Source organism: Calliopsis andreniformis, unplaced genomic scaffold (assembly GCF_051401765.1).
Source record: "Calliopsis andreniformis isolate RMS-2024a unplaced genomic scaffold, iyCalAndr_principal scaffold0022, whole genome shotgun sequence".
Taxonomy (NCBI): Eukaryota; Metazoa; Arthropoda; class Insecta; order Hymenoptera; family Andrenidae; genus Calliopsis; species Calliopsis andreniformis.
This window is the reverse complement of record NW_027480432.1, coordinates 12,348,007-12,370,438: the sequence shown is the minus strand read 5'-3', so window position 1 is coordinate 12,370,438 and position 22,432 is coordinate 12,348,007. Positions and strand designations below refer to the sequence as shown.

Genomic DNA, 22,432 nt, shown 5'->3' with positions numbered 1-22,432 from the left:
TCCCGGCCTTTATCACATTGGTTGGCAATGGCGCCGCTGCACCATCTGTTGGTGTAACTAGGGAGTTACCTACACTGCAAACTAATTCACAAACTAACTGCACCCAAGCCCCAAGCTAAAGCCGTCCTTAGGGTCGCGTAACATAAAAAAACAAAGGAAAGGGGACTGGCGCGACTACCGGATGGTAGCGTTGGCCAGAAACGTGATTCACAGCATGATAGAAGCTATTCTACGAATATTTTGTTAAACAGATCAAGAATTAAAGATTAGGTATGATTCAAAGCGTTTATACATTAAAAGAATACAGTACGTATTTATTCACTAAGTGCTGTCAGCTCGGGACCGGTCGTGAGAAGATAGTTGTTAGTCCACCAGAGACATTGTACACTGAAACTTGAGCCTTATTCTGCCTTATTAAGCCTTTGTGAACGTAGAAAAGAACAGCGAGTGAAAGACGAAGAGAGACTGAGAACCTAAATAGACCGCCCCTAATAGTGAGGATAACGTCGAGAATATATTCGTGAGAAGAATTCGAGCAATTAACGAATAGATATTTCTTTTGCTCTCCCACAAAATGACAAAATTCAAATCTTTTCGTTACGAGCTGTTCACGTTTAAAAATGATTCAATACGGCTCTTTCAATTTTAAGCCTTTTGCGACTGAATGATTTCGATTTTTAAAAAATGGAAATCTGTTTGCAAAAATTTTTTACAAACAGTGTTCGCGAACTGTACACTGGTGTAGACTCACTGAGTCTAACCAAACTTAAGATGTTTCATTCTAAAGACATCCGCGCCAAATGTTTGAAACGTCCCAATGACACGAAGTCAGTTATATCTTACGAACGTCGTCGACAGGTCTTGTAAACGTCCGTTACAGCAAAGCGTAACATCTTTAAGATTTCTTTAGAACGTCATACAGATATCTTGAGGACGTCTTAAAGACGTTTGTTCCAAACATTCAGGACGTTTAAAAAATATTGATAATGTCCTACAAGTGTATTAGACACGTCTTCTGAACGTTTTATGTCATAAAACGTGGTATCTTTAAGACGTCTTCAGAACGTCATACAGGTGCTTTAAGAACGACTTAAAGATGTTTGTTCTTAGTATTCAAGACGTTTGTTCTACACGTATGTTCTACAAACATCTACACACCTCTTGTATATATCCCGCAAACGGTTACGCATTGAATTTACTAATTTTTTGGTATCCTCTGTTGATATTCTGTTTCACTTTTCCTGTAATATCTTTTTCAATTCTGCTTTAGATATTATTGTGCATTTTCTTTCTAATAATTCTCATAAATGTGCAATGGGATTTAAATCCGGTGATTGAGGTGTTCAGAGTTGTGTTTTTATGTTATATAACAACCACTCTTTTACTAGGTACGAAGAATGTTTGGCGTCATTATCTTGTTGGAACACGTAGTCTTCTTTTAGACCCAATTTTGCTGCATTCTGATGTTAATTATTTTTTAAAATATTTAAATACATGTGTTTATCCATGGTCCCATCTATAAAATATTTACAACGCCGTTAGCTGCCATGCAACCCCAAATCATGATACTTCCTCCTCCATGTTTGACGGTAGCGCGGGTGTTCTTTTGATGAAATTATTCATTAGGCTTCCTCGAAACCATTGTTCGCTCGTCCAATCCGAATAAATTAAATTTACTTTCGTCACTAAAGATAACTTTGTCCTAAAATTCCTGAGGTCTTTTTACGTATTTCTTTGCAAATGCAATTCGTTTTTTCTTATTAGTTACAGACATTAAAGGCTTACGTCTTGCAACGCGTCCGTGGTAGCCTACTTTCTTCAAAATATTTCACACAGTTTGTGGGGTCAGTTTTATCGTGACGTTCTGCTATTTCGTTTGTAATTTTTGGAGCGCTTTGTCTTGGATTCTTCTTCACAATTTTAATAATATCCCGTTTTACGCGAATAGTAAGAATCTGTGGACGTCCTTGCTGCTGCTTCGAAATCAATGTACCTGTTGAAAGACAGTTTTCCACAACTCGTTGTACAGTAGAATATGATCTTCCAACAATCGTACCAATTTCCCGCAATGTTTTGCTAATCCCATTGAACGTTTATAGGAATTATTAGAAAGGCGCATACGAAAACACACAATAACATCTAAAGCAGAGTTGAAAAAGATATTGCAGGAAAAATGGAATAGGATATCAACAGAGGATACTAAAAAATTAGTAAATTCGATGCGTAACCATTTGCGGGATGGTATAAAAAACAAAGGTGTAAAAAACAACTAAATACAAATTTAGTTATTTTTACTGCAGTAAACATGTATTATTACTTGAGAAAGTTTTTGTACGCAGACTTTTTGATGCGAATTTTCATGATGACGTGCTCTTAAATTCTGTAACTTCTGTGTATAACAATTTAATTTGTTGTAGTTTAACATAGGCATAAGATAAACTTTGTGCTACATATTTTATTATAAATAAACCGCCATTTTTTATTTTTGAAACATTTTTCGCGTTCTTTCTGAAGTTGAGCGTGTTTGTACTCAGACTTTACTTACCCAGTGTATGAGGCTTTGAATGCAAAAGTGGACTAAGCCACATTTTTTCCGAAATTAAGATAATAGCATTAATTTACTACAAAGAAACTCTATACTTTAGATCGCCTGTTTTTCTGATTTTTCCGATTAGTTCTTTTTAACCCTTAACTAGTATAATATAAATAGGTATTCTAACATAATGTTCAATTGCTGCTATTCCACGGATAATAAAAAATGGTTAATGATAGTAAACAATGAATTCATAATTTTTTAGTTTATTATCTATAAGCAATTCATTAATATTTTACACAAGTAGATATGTATTAAAGGTCAGTATAAATGCTATGACCTGTGACCCCATTATATCAATTAACAGTTAAGTATCTTTTATTCTTATTTTTTTTTTATTAACTATGTTTCTAAAATCATTGTACGTGCAATAATAGAAAAATATAAGTGGTACATATATGTATACTTGTCACGAAAGGGTTAAATTTTCGTGTAATTGGATTTGAGGGCCCTTGAACACCCATTAAACTCGTCCCTGGACCAATGAGAAAGTGGGACGCCTATGGCGCGTTTCCACGCGTTACCACGTTTTATTAAGGCGAATATGTTCGTCGAGAGAGAGAAAAGGACGCCTTTTACGATTGACAGAAAGTGCGCGCGCAGAAAGTGGATCCTAGTCTCTAATGTAGAATTCTGCAAGTTTAGTCCTGTGGAGGAGTTTAGGAAGGATTTAAGAAATAATTTAATAAGAACAGACTCCAATTATTCTATTCTCTCTTTAAACAAAGTTGGTCCTTATTTATTAGTCAAATTGTCATTGTACGAATCATTGTTGTAAACAAGTTGCGCCCAGGAAAGAATGAGTCTTCTACTGGAAGAGGAAGAAATTGACGAGTGAGTGATATCAGTTTTCTCTTGTTTCGATTTATATTTTCTTTGTTGAGATGTTTGTTATAGAAGAAACATAATGTGGTGTCATACGTTTTTTTCTAAGTGAAATGGTGGAAAAGTTTGAGGGTTAACTTTCACATTTTATATACGGAAATCTGAGGTTTTTGTCAAGGAGTATTCTACGACGGAATACGATCAATTTTTGTCTGATACGTTTCTTTGTCGGACCTCTGTCTTTTGAGATTATTTCAGATCTTTAGAGAAATAGCACCTGAATTATTGATTTTATCTATAATTTCGTACTTGGACTCTATCAGGTTTAGAGAAAAATTACAAGAGATAAAAATTGTTTATTTTGTCCTTACGAAGCTCTGAAAATTGTCTTGTAATTTTTTATCAACTTGTTTTCTTTGAATAAATAATTGCAAAATTGATTTTTTAATCGTTTTTACCTCCGATTCTATTAATTTTACAGAAAAACTCCAAGAGACAAAAATTGTTTACTTTCTTCTCATAAAACTGAGAATTTTTTCATAATTTTTTATTAACTCATCTTTTCTATACAGAGCATCTGAAAAGTGATGGAACAAGCGAAAAGAAGGTGTACTGTATGAAAAATCAGCTAAAAATGTGAAGCACAATTTTTTGATGACGTATTTTTTGCGAGAAAATTAACTTTGAATTTTAACCGAAAATGAGACTGTACCCACATATAGGTGTAGCGAGGTACAGGCGAATTGCTTCTTATAGCTTACCGTAAAAATAGTCAATGATCAGACCGTGAATGTTCGTTTTGTCCCGTGTACTCTTCAAGCACCCAAAACTACATTTCTGTACATTTCTACTCGATCATAATTCAAACTCAGTTTTCTCGAAAACTAAACACGATATAAAAAAATATTATTATATATTTTCGACTTATTTTTTCATGTAGAATTATAAGGTTTCAGCTTGACCTGACAGTTCTACGATACTATTTTCAACTCGAATGCTATTAACTCCAACAAAATTTTTCAAGAGACAAAAGTTGGATGTACCTTCAGATTAGTTATACCATCACCGATTTCAATGCCCTTAAAATGTATTGTCAAAGTCATTATTGTGAACAACCTTTCCCTGTACATATAGTAAGTGGTCGGCCTTAGTTTTCGAAATATTTGCATAAAACTGTTGCTATTATTACATTAAATTTTGCTTATACGTACGCGGCCATGGCAGCGTATACGTCAATATGCGACGGCCACTTTTCTACTGTTTCTAGAAACACTGCAACCAATGTCATAAGGGGTGAATTATTTAATTATCGAGTTCGAGCATTGTTTTTAAAATTTTTTCTTAACGGACCAGTCCAAAAAAAATCCCCCAGATGATCCATCCCTTATAAGAACTTTGTGGGTCTAAGTTGACCCGGAGGGCGAAGGTAACTTAAACCAAACCTACTGTCTGTATTTTAAAAGATCTCAGGTATGCTGAGCAACTGGCATTCGGCTCGGAAGTGACCCAACGCCAGGTGTGCATTTTTTTACAACGTTGTCAGATTGTATAGGATAGGTGATCGGATCTCTCTTTTTCCCTTTAAGAATTCGTGAGCGGTTATAATCGGTCAAAACTCCAGTCAGAACTCCGTTTAGAACTCCGGTCTAGACTGTCTTTTGTCAGAGAAAGAAACGGTCAGATCAAGAGTTTCCTCTCACCAATATCGAGTTAATTTGGTCAGCTGACATTCTTCAAAGATAGAAATTTGCTCAACCTGAATTCACGACCAGAGTTCAGCTATATCTAATTATGTTGTGATTATCTCTGTGATCGATTACTGAAGTAATCATGGTAATTGTAATCATTCACTGATTAATCATTATTGAAATAAATCAGTAACTATAGATAATTTTTTTAATCTACAATCATAAATGAATAATTTATATTTTATTAAATGCAGTAGATACATAATAAAATGTTTGAAATGAGAGTTATGTAAATTGAAGTTAAAGGGAGACATATAAATTATACTGTTTATACTAAAATCATAGTTTTCATCAGTTCGTATTACGTACAAAAATTATTTCTTCATTTAATTATCTAATAAAAATGTATTTTCAAACAATTGTTCCAAATATCATTATTGTTATTACATATTATAAAGGAACACCCTGATATGTGAATCTCCAATTTGTACGAAACTTGGCAATTGCATGTTTTTGAACGACAAACGTATTTATGTAAACAGTTTTTTTAAAACATCTATTTGTTTAAATTATAAAATATATTAAAAATAGCATTTTTCGTTGTTTTTCTAAATAAATTTTGATTGATCTTTTCTATAAGCTGAAATATTAAATACGGGTAAAATAGAGCTTTCGATTTTTGCGTTGTAACAAAATAAAAATGATCATCATGTTCATATTTTATGCGAAATTGAACCGTGCAACGAGTAGTTTTAAAAAAATACATATATTATTACGTTTTCATCGTTGTATTATGATGTATACATCCCCATCACTTCATTATTTTTATGCTGTAGAGTAAACGAATAATGAGAACCTTTGAACTCGAACTCTACGTCGATAAAAGACAAGGATAGGAATAGGGACTAAGAAATGTAGAAAGGAAAATTTCTTATTTGATATCAGATTTTCACGCAAATAACACCAATCGGTCCCTTGTATACTCCCGATGAAAAAGATATATAAAATTTGATTTGTAGAAGGAAAGGTCTTACTCGACCTGACCCGCACTTTTCTACAAACCAAGTTTAGATATCTTTATTATAAATAAGTGAAATCATGTCGTGTTCGGTACCATTTTCATCGGGAAAGCACAAGAGATTGACTGGTGTTACTTGTGAAAAAATTCAATAGCAAATAAGGGACTTGATTTTTTCGACTTCATCTTTCCCTTGTATTTTATAGCCACCGTTGTTTTTGGGTATCGAGCTCGAGTGGGAGCCGCCCAGCCCAGCCGTGTCGATAAGGGTTGACTCCAGACTCAAGTCCTGATCGTGACGTCTCTCGCTAAGTGGTCACAGACACCTGACTAAAACTCAATCAGTTAACTTTTTCTGTCAACCTTTTAACCGCTCATGCTTTTATGGTTAGAATTTTGGTCATCTTTTATGACTGTTATTGGTAGCTGAGAGTTATAATCAGTTAAGAATTCCGATCACAACTCCGATCTCGACTTCCTGCTTATATGGTTTTGGTTCGTCTGGGGATTTTTTTTTTTCTTTTTTTTTACTTGTCCACTAGGTTAACTTTATTCTACATATGCTACCACGGCAAGTACGTTTACGCAGAATTCAATATAATAGTAATAATAGTTTTCTGCAAATATGTTGAAAACTAAAATATTTAAAATGAAAAATTTTGTTCAAAATATTGATTTCTGTAACATTTAGAATTCATCGAAATTGGTGATGGTGTGACTAATCTGCAGGTCCACCAAAAATTCTTTTATTTTTCTCTCAAAGCCTTGAAAACTTTTTCATAATTTTTCATTAATTTAGTTTTTCTGTATAAATAAATGCAAAATTTGTTTTTAGTAAGTTTTAACTCTAATTCTATCGATTTTAAAGAAAAATTTCAAGAGATAGAAATCATTTACTTTCTCTTTAAGAATCTTTGAGAATTTTTTTATAATCCATATATTTTCGTAATAATAGAAAATACTTTTGTTTGGTGAACTTGTTGAAAAGACCGTTTTTCTACTGCTTCTATAAACATAGTACTGAACGTTTTGAAGACGTCTATTTTATGTCTATTTTAGGCCTAAACGTCTTTGGATGTAATTTGAACGTTTTTCAGACACCTCTTGGACGTGACAAAGACGTACTGATTTGTAAATTTTGAAGTCTTAAAGACGTCTTCTGAACGTTTTTAGGACTTACACAACGTCTTTAATATGTCTCGGTGTTATCTAGGATATTATAATAACCATTTACAATAACATAAGTGTAAAAAAGCCGCAAAAATTATCCGTAATTAGAAATATACTAATGATAGCCTTGGGCAATGCGAAATTAAAATGTATACACAGTGTTTCATAATTCATGGTACAAATTAGGTCAGGTAGATTTTATGACTGTAAATAAGACGAAAATAAAAAATAACGAAATTGCATGAAGGCTTTATTTTCGAGAAAATTAAATTGAAATAGTTAAGTACACGAGTACTTAATAAAAATCGATATCACGGATTTCACTACAGACCGCTATTGTGACTGTTTTTGTACATGGTACAATGTCAGGACTTATTTCCTATCAGAATATGGCTGAAGAATACATTAAACACAGGATAATAAATAATCAGTGTATTTTTAGTTGAATTTAGTTTGTTATTTTCAATAAAAATATTGTTCAAAATGTTGCTTGTTTCCTGAAGTGCAAAATTGTCATTTTTTAATTAAACTTTTAGGCCTGTAGTTAAATCCATGATATCGATTAATTATTAAGTACGCGTGTACTCGACAGACATTTAAATTTAATTTTCTTGAAAACGAAACCTCCCACGCAATTTCGTTATTCTTGATTTTCGTTTTATTTTCAGCCATAGAATCTACCTGGTTCAATTTGTACCATGAATTTTGAAACATTCATTGAGCGACCGAAGTTACAGTAATAAAGAATTATATAAAATGTAAATGTAAGGCTTATTCTTCGGATCCGCGGAACACCAAGCCTAGTACATAATTTTGTGCATAATTTTTTTATCTTTTACACACATATGGTGGACATTTATGTATAAGCAGAATTCAATGTAGTAGTAGCAATAGCTTTTTGCAGATATATCGAAAATTAGAGTCGACTGTCGATTGTATGCATAGGAAAAACTTGTTTAGAATGTTGTCCCTTATAACATATTTAAAAATCATTGAAATCCATGAACAGGTACCTTTTTGATAACTACCAATTTAAAAAAACAATTTCACAGGGTGTAAAAAACATTAATGGTCGTGGCTTTTAGGGGTGAATCTACATCTCTGGATCGGTGGAGAGTTGCAAAAATCCTGTCCGCAAAATTGTTTATAACATTGAAAGTTAATGTTAATTTTTTTTGTTACGTAATCGTGTTCCGATCATTTAGGGGAGGAAATGTTTGAAAGGAACCATATGCCGCAAACGAACCGTTTATTCAGAAAAAATTGTTAAATATTTGGCATCACACAGTCACACATAAATGCATGAGCCTACCACTACTCTGGTAAGCAGTAACGTATACCCTAATCGTGAACCCCAACACAGTGGCGTGCGTACTCCAATACAGGAGGCCTAGCAAGGTGCACTGTTCTGATAGGCTCATTTCGAGTAACTTTTCTTTCTCTTCAATCAATAAAATTAACAATCGTCAACTATAGGGTTATATGTATATAATGGTAATATGTTTACTTACCAATTCGATGTTCAAACGTTTTATCTCCTTGTTTCATTTCATTCTTGGAAACACGTTTCATTCAGCACTAATTTAGTCTTAATTGTTACAAATTCCCTAATAATAAAACTACTTTTAATAACACTGACAGTCAAACGCTAACGATTATGCACTGAAACACTAATAACAAATACCATTGCTCTACTGTAGTAGACTAAAAAATAAAAACTTCAAATAAGTCATGAAGAAAATCAACAGTCGCTTAGATATGCTTTCGATGTTAGTGTTAAAATGATTCTGATCTGACCTGAGTTTTGTAAGGCCCATTCCAATATTTGAATCTTTGTAAATGCAGATGTTCAGTTAAAGTCCAGTTAATGTTTGATTAATTATTAGTGTTATTCAGAGTGTTTTCATTATTATTTAATTTGTAACAATTAACAGTGAATTTGTTCTGAATGGAACGTTTTCCAAAAAATAGAATAAAACAAGAGATAGAAGGTTTAACATCGAATAGGTAAGTAAATATGTTATCATTACATATAATATTATAGTTTACATCTGTTAATTTTGCCATATAGATATTGGAAATATTGGAAAGAAAGAGAAGTTACTCGAAATGGGCCTATTAAGTCTATGCACCTTGCTAAGTCTCCTGTATTGGAGTACGCACACCACTATGCTGAGCCTCACGTTCAGAGTAAACGCTGTCGCATAGCAGAGTAGTGGTAAGTCCATGATCCTATGTGTGACTCTGCCCAGTTAAACCGATAAAAAATTTTTAACAATTTTTCCTTCATGTTTTTTTTCCTTGATGATTTTTGCTTGACGAAATGGTTTACGACATATGGTTCCTTTTAAACATTTCCTCTGCTAAACAATCTGAATACGATTACGTAACAAAACAAATTAACCTTAACTTTAAATGTTATAAACAATTTTGCAGACGGATGTTTTTACTAATGTCCACCGATCCAGAGGTGTAGATTCACCCCTTCAGTCGTGACCATTAATATTTTTACACCCTGTACATTTATATGTATTTATATTATATTTATATATTGGAAATTTTTTCAGAATCTTTAACCAACTTAACATTGTTTATTGTTCTTTAAGTTGATAACAACTTATGAAAAAATTGTTAACAAAAAAAATTTTACGCTGTTTGTAGTTGCTTAAATTGATAAAAAATTGTGGAAAAATTTCCAAAGCTTTGTAAGGAGTAAATAAATAATTTTTGTCTTTCGCAATTTTTGTTTAAATTGGTAGAAGTCTAGTTAAAAATGATTGAAAAATCAATAATTTTGTAACTGTTTTTCTAGCTATCTTAAAAAATAGAAGTCATACAAACAAATGTTTTAGATGAACGTTAATTGTATTTTTACATGGAGAAGGACTCCAAAATAAAAAATATAAATCGTTATTAAAAAAAAAAAAGTTGGCCTTGAAAACCCGCCCATTTTTAGCTCAACAGAAAAGTTGTTTATACTATATTGTGTCCCTCTTTATATCAAACAATTTTTATAATAATTGTTCCTGTATATCTTTAATCCTTTCTGAAATAGTGCACCGAATCCAGATAAATAGGCACCTTGTAGATATTAATTAATAAAATAACTAGTATAAATTTGTTAAATATATTTTTAATAAAGAAACACTGTGCTACTTAATCTTGATGAGATATTGACCGGGGGATTCCTTCAGGACTGTTGACAGATTAAAAAAATCAATTGATTGATCGATATCAGGTATCATGAATGCACAAGCTTTCCTGGAAGTCAGTTCTATACCTATACAAAAAGCTGTTTGATTCAGTTATTAGTTAAAATAACTACAATTTCATTATTCTCAAATAGAATAAGTGAAAATAAATAATTAATAAACTACTTCGTGCAAACATAATTCTTGATTGGAAAAGTTTTTATATGTTGATAAGATATTAATATTGAGTGTTATTACTGAAATGACAAATAAAAATAATCATGTACAAAGGGATTATGTTTCTAAAGATATAACAAAATTTTGATTATTCGAGTGAGCGAATACAATATTCTTTATAGATAATCGGATGATGTGAAGGTAGATAAGGATTTGTTATATCAAATTGATTTGGATAGAAAACTTCTATCAGAAATTAAAACAGAAATTAAAATATAAAATTACTTACTGCATTGAGAAGTTAACAATAAGCCTAGCTGAAGGATTGAGAAGTATAGTATCTACAATATATTGTTTCTTAAAGACAAATACATAGCTTTTATTACAATTTATTTTATTCCAAACAATATCGTTCAAATATTAACAAATGCGAAACATATCGTACAGTAAATTAGGATGTGTAAAAATCAAAGACTGTTATCTTTTCGTTCTGTTTATATCTCTAAGACTATTTTATCAGTTATTATGCGGTCAACAACCTAGATCAATATTCCTCTCACTTTTAAATGATACTTATTATTTACCCGCATGAAATTCGAAAAATTATTTTGTAAATAAAATTGGTGGATGGTAGACACGAATAAATATTGATCGTCATTAGAGGCAAAATTTATTCGGATAGTTTTATTTATATAATTAACACGTTCGCTGTAATATCTAAATTTCACTTTTTTTCGCCCCATTTATTATTATTAACATCATACTAGTGTTTGTCAAAGAATTATCAATCGACAAATATGACATTTCTGTAGATAAAGCACATGATCGATCGCTATCGATGTTTTCTTCGATAAATCAGACATTAAAAGTGCATCCTGGCGGTGCAGCGCGATGTAGCGATACTAGTTACATATACATCCGACGTACATTTATACTAAAGGCTCGTTCAAACCATTCAAGTTACTTCAATTCAAGTGTGGTAGAACACACCAATCAGTGTGTGTTCCCAGGCAAGGAAAAGTTAAGAGGACCTCAACTTCACTTGAAGCCTAAAAGGATATTTCAAGGCAAAGAAAATAACACTATCACATACAAGAACATTTCGAATCTATATTTGGTCGATTGTGTTTAAGTTTAGATTTAAGATTTAGATTGAAATTAGGTAAATATTTTTTTAAAACGTTACTTTTCAGCTGAACTAAACCTAAGTCAGACTTATGCCTAAACGATCAAATATGAATTCGACAAAATGTCCCTTCGAGGAAGCGTCCCTTCGACCACGTTCCCTAGAACCCTTTCACATTGGCGAAGTCGTCCAAAAATGATTTGCATTCAAGCTGGCAAAATTCAAGTAACCTGTCCAACCTGAACGAACCATAACTGGTAACCATTTGGCAGTGAACCGACGAGGTAGTGGGAATAAGATCGGTCGTCACTCCGATGGGGGGAGAGGGCATATGTATAAAGGTTTCCTGAAGCGTTGCGCATTCTATTCGGGGACTGGCTGTCACTGTTCAGAGTTTCGCTTCACGAGATTCTAGTCTGAACGTTACCAACAAAATTTCTTCCTTTATTCGATTAAACAAACTTCGGCGGCCACTTCGAATTAACTTCCTTTCACTCTATTGAAAAGTGCAATTCACTTTTTCGTGTAAGATAGAGATTCATTCTTTATTGAGATGCCCACGTGCACCTGCGAAAATCGGTTCCGTCAGGAAGAGGACCACGTATGTCAGCTAAAGCCTCCTCTCGAGGATGAGGAATTTGAAGAGGTTCAGGAGTACGATCCCGCGGTTAGGTATGTTTTGTAATATTTCAAGACAGTATCGTACTTAACCTTGGCCATTCGATGTTTGAAATACTGTACAGTGAGGTAATATATCACCGTTGTCTCGAAACAGTGAATAACATACCTATTATCTATTATTTAGTTTTTTAATAATTACGTCTAATAGGCCAACTAAAACTTCAAAGGGATCCATTAACTGTTGACAAGAGACAAATACTTGTCAAACATAATTTACTCGATAGCGAAGTGCACTTGTCTCGAAATAAAAATAAAGGGAAACTTTTTCTATATGATCCTATATTCTTTATACATCAACTGATGCAACTCATTTCTTTCCAGAAAGTATTATTAATAAACTACTTATAACGAAGAACCACTAGTTTAGGAGATATTGGCGAAATGATTAACATTCTAATCTATTTCATAGAAATATGCCATTTTTGTTAGTACCTTGAACAGTTTGCACAATGTCTTATAGGATAACTGTATTCAAATGCGCTTGAAACATAGGAAGTTGATAACAAATTCTATATCGGAGAACCGCTGTTGTGGAATCCGCCTGCCACTACACATAATGCTTTTCTTTAAGTTACATTATTGTCTATTTAAATATTAGGTATTCATTGTCTACTCGTGTATAATTTCTCATGTTTTCTGGCCTTATGGTCGACAGAATTGTATTTTTGGTTAGATATGATAATGTTAGAAAAGCCTATTTTTTCAAAGTAAAAAAATCCACAAATAAACAATGTTATGTGGTACAGGTACAGGGATGGGTCTGTGCGACTCCGAAATCCGAATATCGAGCTGATGGATCAAGATATTCTTTACCATCTAGCTCTCGGCAGTGGCTCCCACGATCTCGTTGAGATGTTTGGCGACGTTAAGGTGAGTGCCCTCTTATTCGTTAAAATTTCCTGTCAATTGTACAAAGAAATCCAAAGTAAATATTTATGTACCGCCAAGCAACCTCTTTGTTTTGCCTTCGTTCGTCTTATCTTCCATATCCATGTAATAGTTTTAATACATTCATCAAATAGCATTGCCATCGTTAATGATTACATCATACGTCCTTGCAAATCGCATACTTGACGTAATTTATGTATATCGATGAACAGACATACGCAACAAAAATCTCTGTCTGATTCTACTGTCGCGAAATATACAGGGTGTAAAGGCCGCTACAGCCATGCGTGATTCGCGGTTCGTAGTGTGGCTTGTTTGTAAATAGTCTGTAGATATACCATAGGACGATGCGTTTGAATTTGGTGCGTGGCATTTCGCCTCCGAGATGGCAAAATTTACGAACTTAAATAGATTTTATTGTTGCACGAACAGCAACGCATAGTGTGGACGAGTTCGTTCGTAATTCGTTGTTGTTCGTCCTGCCCGAGTTTCGGCATCGCTTTGTACAGCCGATAGAGCGTCAGTTAATTTTTTATGTAGTCGTTCGTGGTAGAAACATTATCAACATTTATAATGGAGCGGAGTGATAAACAATGTATAGATTTTATACTAGGCAATTGTTTTAAAACAATAAGTAATCTATGTGCCTTTGCCAGCTTTTATATAAACTTGTTGACCACCATTTATGAAGTCGCCCTTTTTCGATTACAGGCACTATATAGCAATCAGAATACATAAAATAATTGCTACCGCGAAGTCAAATAATATTTTTTCCTCAGGAGAAATCATTTTTCTTTGCCACTATCATTGGTTAACGAGAACCATTCGTATCGAGACATCTCCGCAGACTGAACAAATGTCCTGCTAGACAGCGCAAATTAACGAATCACGAATCACGCATAGTATATACTGTTAATTCGTTGCATCGACGAATTGCACAAATTAGCGATTCGCGAACCGCGAATCTTGAACCGTGCATAGTCTGTTCGGCGTTAAACAATTTACAATACGTGATAATATTTTAAAGGTTAGGTAGGGGAGCTCAGATGGAACAGAAAATATCCTATGGTATAATGTCCGATTTGCCTCCATTTTGCAATAATAATGTTTTAAAGTTAACATACCAATATTCTAAACTAGTGATTAGAGAACTTTGTAATTTCGTAGATACATTGAAGGGAAAAATAGAGTAAGAAAGTCTTAATCGATTTTGTTGTATCTCTTGAGAATCCTCGAACTATTTCCTGCAAAGATTTCGAATGTTTGAAGCTTTATAAAAGTTAAACCGTAAGACATACAACAAAATGCATTAAGATTTTTTGCTGTATTTCAGTCCTTCGGTATATCTTGAAAATTGCAGAATATATGCTCATAGAGCATTTTGTTCCATTTGAGGTTTTCTACCATCCTTTCAAATATCACCACGTATGTTTTTTACACCCTGTATGTGTGGCTCGTAGTAACAAATATTAATGTTTCTCCTAGCATCATATGACAAGATATTCTATGAATAAATAGAACGATATATCAATAGTTTAATCTCCTAAAGATAATATGGCTTGTACACTGTCGTTGCAACAGATTTACATAATTGCAAGGAATTATGTAATTCCATTGAGTTTTATCTTCTTTTACTTTCAGAAGATACACTTTTACAATTTCCTTAATTTATCATGAAAATAGCTGTACGTTTAATTTTGGCATTGTACTACTCTTGATCTAAGCTACCTATTATTTTCAAACAGTCCTGTGTTTTCGTTTTTTCGTTCCCACAACAAAATGTTTACAATACTTACAGTTTAAATTAGTGAATATTTATGTAGGCAATACACTGTGAATTTTACGATTCGCTACACAAAACCTATGGATATTTAAGTAGATATAAATTAATTGAAATATTTATTGAGCGACTGTAAAGTGAGTAAGTTGGTTATAAAGTCTGCATAAATTACACTAATTACATTGCAATACACGATTAAATTTTTTAACTTACTGTTATTTTTGTTGTCTCTGAGACCATTATTTATTAATTGCTCGCTTTTCGTAGCACTTTTCTTACTACTGACTCGACGCGACCGCATTTACAATGCACTCGCAGCCAATATCAATGAAGGTTTTACCATTAATGGAAAGCACACTTCGTGACCTAACTAGAACAATACCAAAAGTTCTGTACACATTCCTCAACTATGCAAGGCTGCTCTTAATCCTTCTGCCATTATTTTCAATTATCTTAGCTTAAATTGCATGTTTCATATCCACGAACAGAGCAAACATTCTTGTATTACAAATCGCAATACATCAAAATGGAAATAAACATTTGCGATACTGTAGATTTAAGAGAAGTGGATAAGGAACCTGTTCGGTAGAAATAGACTTCTCCTTTTGCATATCCATTACTATTCTTCTTTTGTTTAAGGCGCGCCGTTTATTATGACACGTACCTACCGTCATTATTATATAACACGATATCGATCGACCTCATTTATTTCGTATTATGTAATGCGAAAATCAATGCTCTATTTTCCGTATAAAATCCTTTGCTTTATATTGTGTTAAGATCAAACTGTAAAGCCTAAGAATCTACGTATGACGTAGCTACCCTGTTTTGTTTGTCGACGCAAATCGAGAAAGGTCTTCAAAAGTCTCTTTAAAAAGTCACCATTTGTTACTGTTCCCTTTGTTGCACCTTTTGTTGTTTGTGCTTCTATTACCAGCAACAAGTAATGCCGTGAAACCGAAACAAAAAAGTATTCCTCGAAATATGTTACTTCAGTGTGAACCTTAAGCCATGTACTACTTGACACGGTCTGTGTATAGTGCATGTATAGGAAATTCAGGAACCAAATGAAGCAAAGATAACGTGGAAAGTGTGACGTCGCCTGTGGACAATAGATGATTCAAAATGGTTGACACAGCATTAACTTACATTATAAATGATTAAACATAGCGCAAACATATTGCACTCAAGGTTGCAAGGAAAAACACAATATATTATAGGCAACAGTTTAGTTTATGATAAAAATAAAATATGCAGTAGGCTAACTAAAACTATTTTATTTTATAATCTACAATTAGAAATAAATGTATCCCAAACATTTGTGTACTATTCGTATTTTTATTATCCGTTATGCTAAAATATATTTTAAGAAAATAATTAGTCATTTTTTGCAGAATATTATCACTATCTCAATATTGAATACAAATAAATTTTGCAAAATTATAATCTCCAAAATACGTTATAATGAGTACCATTTAAAATTATAAAAGTACAGTAAAAATTAATGATTAAAATATATACTTGTGAAGAATATTTATTATCTTGCATACTTTAAAAAGAATAAATGTATACATTTATTTATTTATTTCTTACAAAACTTAACAACGTATTCAAGTCGAACATTAAAATAGTTTTACATGTTTGAAACAGTGGTATATTGCTCTTTTGAAACTATATATACATCTTGTCCACATGTGACGTCACATAGATGTTTTATATTATTTGCTTTAGGAAAATTATCTGATACTGTATCTATAAGTATATGTGGTCTAAGGTGTGAACAAAATGTTTCTATAAGTCCATATTTGTGAAAACATTTTGGAACATGTAGCAACAAGAAATGAGAAGATGTCCCTCGTCGCTTCAGCGGAGACATAGCTTAATAACGTTTTGTGCAGTTTGTTTGCATGGGAGGGACACCGAAACGTATGGAACAATTCGCTCATTTCATAATGAAGGAAATAGGTTACAAGATTCCAGCAGGAACGACGCTTCAAGACATTAGCCAGTATTCTTATCGATACTCTATGTACAAAGTTGGACCAGTCCTTTCTATTAGCGTAAGTACAGAAAAATTATTTTTGTCAACTGTTAAAAATGCCAATTGATCCAAACAAGTTCTTCCAAATACAACAAGATTTATTTTCGATTTAGCATGGAATGGGTATACCTTCTGTCGGAATCCTCCTCCACGAAGTCATCAAGCTGATGTACCATGCGAAAGTGAAGAATCCAATATTCTTCAGAATCGGCACTTGTGGGGGAATTGGTCTTGAAGGTGGTACCGTAGTCATTTCCGAGGAAGCAGTTGATGGAATGCTCAAACCTTACTTAGAACTGGTAATAGACTCTCTTTCATGAAAACAAAAAATATCTATGAATAGTTAGTTTAAATGAATGGTCCAACTATGTCGCAGCCTGTACTGGGTAAGCTGGTAAGACGACCCGCTCAGCTTGACCAGCAATTAGCTCGTAATTTGAAGACTCTGGCTCACCGTGATGATTTCTACGATACTGTGATCGGCAAAACTATGTGCACATACGACTTCTACGAAGGCCAGGGTCGGTTAGATGGTGCATTTTGCGAGTTCACTGAAAATGAGAAGATGGAATATTTAAATAAGTTGCACGAAGCCGGTGTAGTGAATATAGAAATGGAAAGTCTCTCGTTCGCGGCTCTTACGCATCAGGCTGGTATCCAGTCTGCTGTTGTCTGTGTAACACTAATTGATCGACTTAAGGGCGACCAGGTGCGTGTAAAAATAAAGAATCCAAAATTTAAGCAAAATTTTAACTAAAATTTAGGGACAGTAAGTCGCTTGAAAGAGCCAGCAAACGTTTTCAAATTCAACTTAAATAATTGATTTTAAAGTTATTATTGTGTATATAGGTGCTGGAGCCAAAAGAAGTCCTGGAGGAGTGGCAAATAAGACCACAGCGGCTGATTGCCCGTTACATAACTAGATACCTTCAACGAAAAGGTCGTCTTTCCCTCGAGGGACATGGATCGATGTGTGTCAAGAGTCCGCGTCGATTCAAATTGGTGCAGCAAGAATCAGAAAACTACGACTAAATCGAAATCCAAAAGTTTGATAAAGAATCGCAAAGGTAACATAAGGGAATGTACTGACTGATTCGATATAAATCGAATGGATTCTCTTGTGTTATTAAGCGATTTCTGTCCTCGCCACCCAGCCACGCCGACTTCTTTTCCAAAAATTTTGGAAATATCAAGTGTTCAGAACTTATTTTCCTTTTTTATCGTGTTCTGAGGGCGTTAATATGAAGGAGGAAAATAGAAAACCAGACTTTAAGCAAGAGACTTAACCTTAATCGAGGTAAATCCGAATGAATCCGATTTGTCAACTTATATTGAGTCAGTGCTGTACTGTGACTAGCAGCTAACCTAAAGCTAAACGATTAGCTCAGAAAACGGACCTCCTTTTATTTATTTATTTATAGCAGTCACAACAACGATACATAGTGACTTATAAAATGAAGTTTGAGTTTCTCCCAATTCCAAACAAAAGAAACAATACTTATTTTTTTAAATATACACTGTAAATATACGCTAAAAGTATTTTCTTTATTTTTTCTCTTTTTTTTCGAATAAATTATCTACGAGAATGGGATTTAATTTTAGGTACACTAACAAAGATTCCTTTATTTAATATCTAATATTGTTTATTTATGATTGAATGCTATAGAGAAAGTTTCATAACTGGGGGTACAAACAGAAGCATGGCAATTCCATATAAATTAAAAAAGTAAGTCGTAAATATAGAATAAAATTCTTTGATCATGCGTAATGTTCTATATTTTCAGCTTACTATTCCTTGTAAACTTATCCAATTTCCGTTTGTACCTCCGTTTATGAATTATGTTGTATGAGGTAGACACTTTTTGTAACTTATTCTTCTAATTCTATATAATTTTATGTAAATCTTCACTACTGGGTACCTAAAGTATTGTAGTATTGTCAAAGTTCCTTTTAAGTTTTATAATAATTGTAAAGAGAAGAGACTCAGTCAGAGAATCATGAACCTCGTCGGTTTTACCGTTCTGATGAGGTGACCCAAGTACAAAGCAGGCAAAATCTTTCAAAATATGACTCCCAAAGTACATAGTGTACTTACGGGTACACTTGATCACATATCTATTATCTGTGTACTTTCTGAACAGTTTATTTGAAAATATTACGATTATATGCACAGTGTTCGCACGCTCGTCGACCAAATTCTCTCAGAGTTTGAAAAATCATCGTATAACAAAAAGCCTTTTAGGTTTTGCAATAAGTATATCAATCATTTATTTTGTAAGTCCGGAATACTGTAAGCAGTTCTATTTATTTCACCACGTTGCGAAATTATTAAGCTATTTTTCAACAATGCAATATTTACTACGAAATGTTACGATTTATTCTTTGTACTAGTTGCAGCTATTCTGTAGCACATTCCGTGTACGTACGTATAAAAAGCACATGTGAGCAGCACCTTATATTTCAAATGTGAGATTGGATTAAGAATTGTTGGAGAATAGCGAAACAACGTTCGTGTGTTATGTCCATTTCAAGCATTTCTTATACTCCAGTGCCAAAAAAAATTGAAAAAATATTAGTTATCAGTGATACTCTTAATCTAATCTCAGTGTTATAATCTATGGCCAATAAAAGATCAAAATTATTGGCCATAAGTTAGATACCGTTTCCTCTTTGCAAAACAGTAAAACTGGACGTGATACTTTATAATATTACAATAGAAAAGTTGAGGCAGCTAGCGTTATTAAACGGGTTTGGATTTTATTCGTAATGGTTGCGAGGCAAATATATATATCTTTAAATCGTGTGTTTTTGTATGTTAATGTGTAGTACCATAGTAAATTATTTTATTAACAATTTTTTCAAAAAAACTTCTTCAAATACCTTACTTTCTATAAACCAGGTTTTAGAATAATTAATGTTTTGGTATACCTCTCATGCAGAACGCACAATTGCCTGTTCATTATTTATTATTATAGATATATAACTTTGCATAAAAGTTGATGGTAACTGTTACAAATGTTGTTAATCCTGTCACGAAGTTCTACGTGACGGGTCTTTGACATGTTGATTATATTTCTGTGACACACCGATTCTCGCGTTGTACCGTGTTTATTATAGCAGAGTTAGTAATGTTATACACTTGTACGATTAATGTTATACGCTTTCACTGAAGTTGTTGAACATTAAGTATAAGAATTCAATCTCAGAAAATAAAATGCAGAACTTGAAATCGAGTCTACTTCACAAGTTATTCTTGATGATGATTAATCAGAATTTATTTTCAAATTCGTCCTAAATACGTCTCAAGTAACTCGATTCGATTTCAATGATCTGAGAACAGCCTAAACTCTAAAAATAAGTAATTTAAGAATATTAGAATTTTTCGGTTAAAATTATCTTTTCATTCGATAGGGACGAACGAATCTAACACATGTAGAAAAAAAAGCATATATTGCTTGATATCATGAATTGTTTGTTTGTAATTCCATCAAATTTACGAATAATTTTATTAATAGATCAAATGATAAGTAATTCAGTCTGTGGCATTACGTTTACCTTTTTTATTTTTTATAAACAACGACATATCTGTGATGTGTGTTAAGAAATTGACGAGTATTACAAGTACCAAATGTTATACACATGTTTCCGATCCTCCACATGTATGTACGTATAAGCCTACGTGATGGATCGCCGATATTTAATGTATTCTATATTTATTAATGTCCCACTATTCCACAAATTCTGCACTATTATCTATATTCTTCGATTATCCAATTGCTATTTAATCGATGCAACATCTATGAGAAAGATGTTTAGTGTAAGCTCCTTATAGTACTATACTCTCACTGTGAACATATTTATTTCGATGCAAACTAGCTAATCAATCTTTTCAGAAATTGATTATCGCGACAGATCATATATCGATGTTATTTATTGTGCACTATGTTTTAAGAAGACAATAAAAAAGGATAAATACCGTGTGCTGATATTTTGCCCTTCGGGCAGTGTCCTGACCTCTTCCAAAATGGTCCACAATGGTTCGATATGTTACCCTCGACACACACTATGGCGAACGCGAAACGCGAATCATGTTGGCATACGGCGTTTGAAAAGGCAGTTTCTGACAGTGATTCGCCTTGGTGTGAACACAGGAAAACATGTTCGTCACTAAAGTATCCGTACTATTTGATAGGCATGAAATCAACCAACTAGTCATATTGAGCGTCGATTGACAAGGTTGCGTGAATCGTTCGACATCCACAACCAGAGGAAACGCACGAACGGTTCATTCGTTTTGTGGCCCATTCGCCAACAGGTACTCCAGAAAGATAATATTTGTGACAACCACGAGTGAAATTTTTCTGATAAAAATGAAATTCAGACAATTTAAAGTATTGTTTATAATATTTCTTCAAGAGGGAACGTACAAATGAAAACAATAAGAATGAAAATAAAAGCAATTTCTGTTTTTATTAAAACAAAGAAGACACTTTCGTGAATATTTTAAGCTAATCGTTAAATTGTTGTAGAATCGGAATTAGATTCGAGCTCCGTTGCAATCAATGTAACTCTTAAATTATATAAATAAATTTAGCTCAAATATTTGATCAGGTGTATCAGAACTTCGTTAAATTGTTATAGTAAATACTAGTTATATATTACAGTAATATTAACAATTATTTTGTATTTGTAATATTTTAATTTTAGTAAGACAATATCTAGCAACTGTGTTATAAAAGTAGTTGAACACTACCTAAATTAAACGCACAACTTTGAAATAATTTGTGTTTGTATATTAATACTGTATGACATGTTCCTTTTGTTGTATAATTTAGATTAATCGTATTTTTAGAATGATGAATGAATATGTTGTTATTCTCCCGTAGGATGTTTGTTAAAATAGTCTTAGATGTCAGCAAATAATTATGCATGTCGATAATTAAAGATCATTTATAAAATGTACAAGGGATAAGCTTAAAATATTCAAAAAGTAACCTAATTTCTTTTAATAAAAACGCAAATTACCTTCTTTTAATTGTACTTTTCTCCTTGAAGAAAATCTATTATTTACTAATATAAAAATATTGTTAATATAATAAGACATTTACACATTATAAGCGGGAGTCTAAATAGTCTGAATTACGCCGTGTTTGATTTCATTTTTATCTGGAAAATCTCGTCAATTCGTTGGGAATACTTTCATCAAAGTAGAATAACAAGTATACAAATTTTATATTACTCGAAATAAATATTG

General features: G+C 32.9%; 1 protein-coding gene across 2 annotated transcripts; it reads left to right on the top strand.

The window, feature by feature from the left end:
* The first annotated feature begins 3,225 nt into the window (after positions 1 to 3,225).
* Positions 3,226 to 21,166, top strand: LOC143187021 (uridine phosphorylase 1). Of its 2 annotated transcripts, none has more exons than XM_076390950.1 (6): positions 3,226 to 3,427; positions 13,216 to 13,339; positions 17,036 to 17,197; positions 17,292 to 17,477; positions 17,555 to 17,887; positions 18,028 to 21,166. In XM_076390950.1, exons 1-6 carry the CDS (start codon positions 3,393 to 3,395, stop codon positions 18,208 to 18,210), a joined length of 1,023 nt encoding a protein of 340 aa, XP_076247065.1. In that variant the 5' UTR covers positions 3,226 to 3,392; the 3' UTR covers positions 18,211 to 21,166. The 2 variants fall into 2 exon arrangements, with proteins under 2 accessions (XP_076247065.1, XP_076247064.1); XM_076390949.1 differs by lacking the exon at positions 3,226 to 3,427 and adding an exon at positions 12,194 to 12,460.
* Positions 21,167 to 22,432: the final 1,266 nt, after the last annotated feature.

Excerpts from the sequence above, each read along its gene's own strand:
- LOC143187021 (XM_076390949.1), top strand. The coding sequence starts at position 12,342 with ATGCCCACGTGCACCTGCGAAAATCGGTTCCGTCAGGAAGAGGACCAC. Across the intron at positions 12,461-13,215 it reads GAGTACGATCCCGCGGTTAG|GTACAGGGATGGGTCTGTGC; the intron begins GTATGTTTTGTA and ends TATGTGGTACAG. Across the intron at positions 17,478-17,554 it reads TCAAACCTTACTTAGAACTG|CCTGTACTGGGTAAGCTGGT; the intron begins GTAATAGACTCT and ends ACTATGTCGCAG.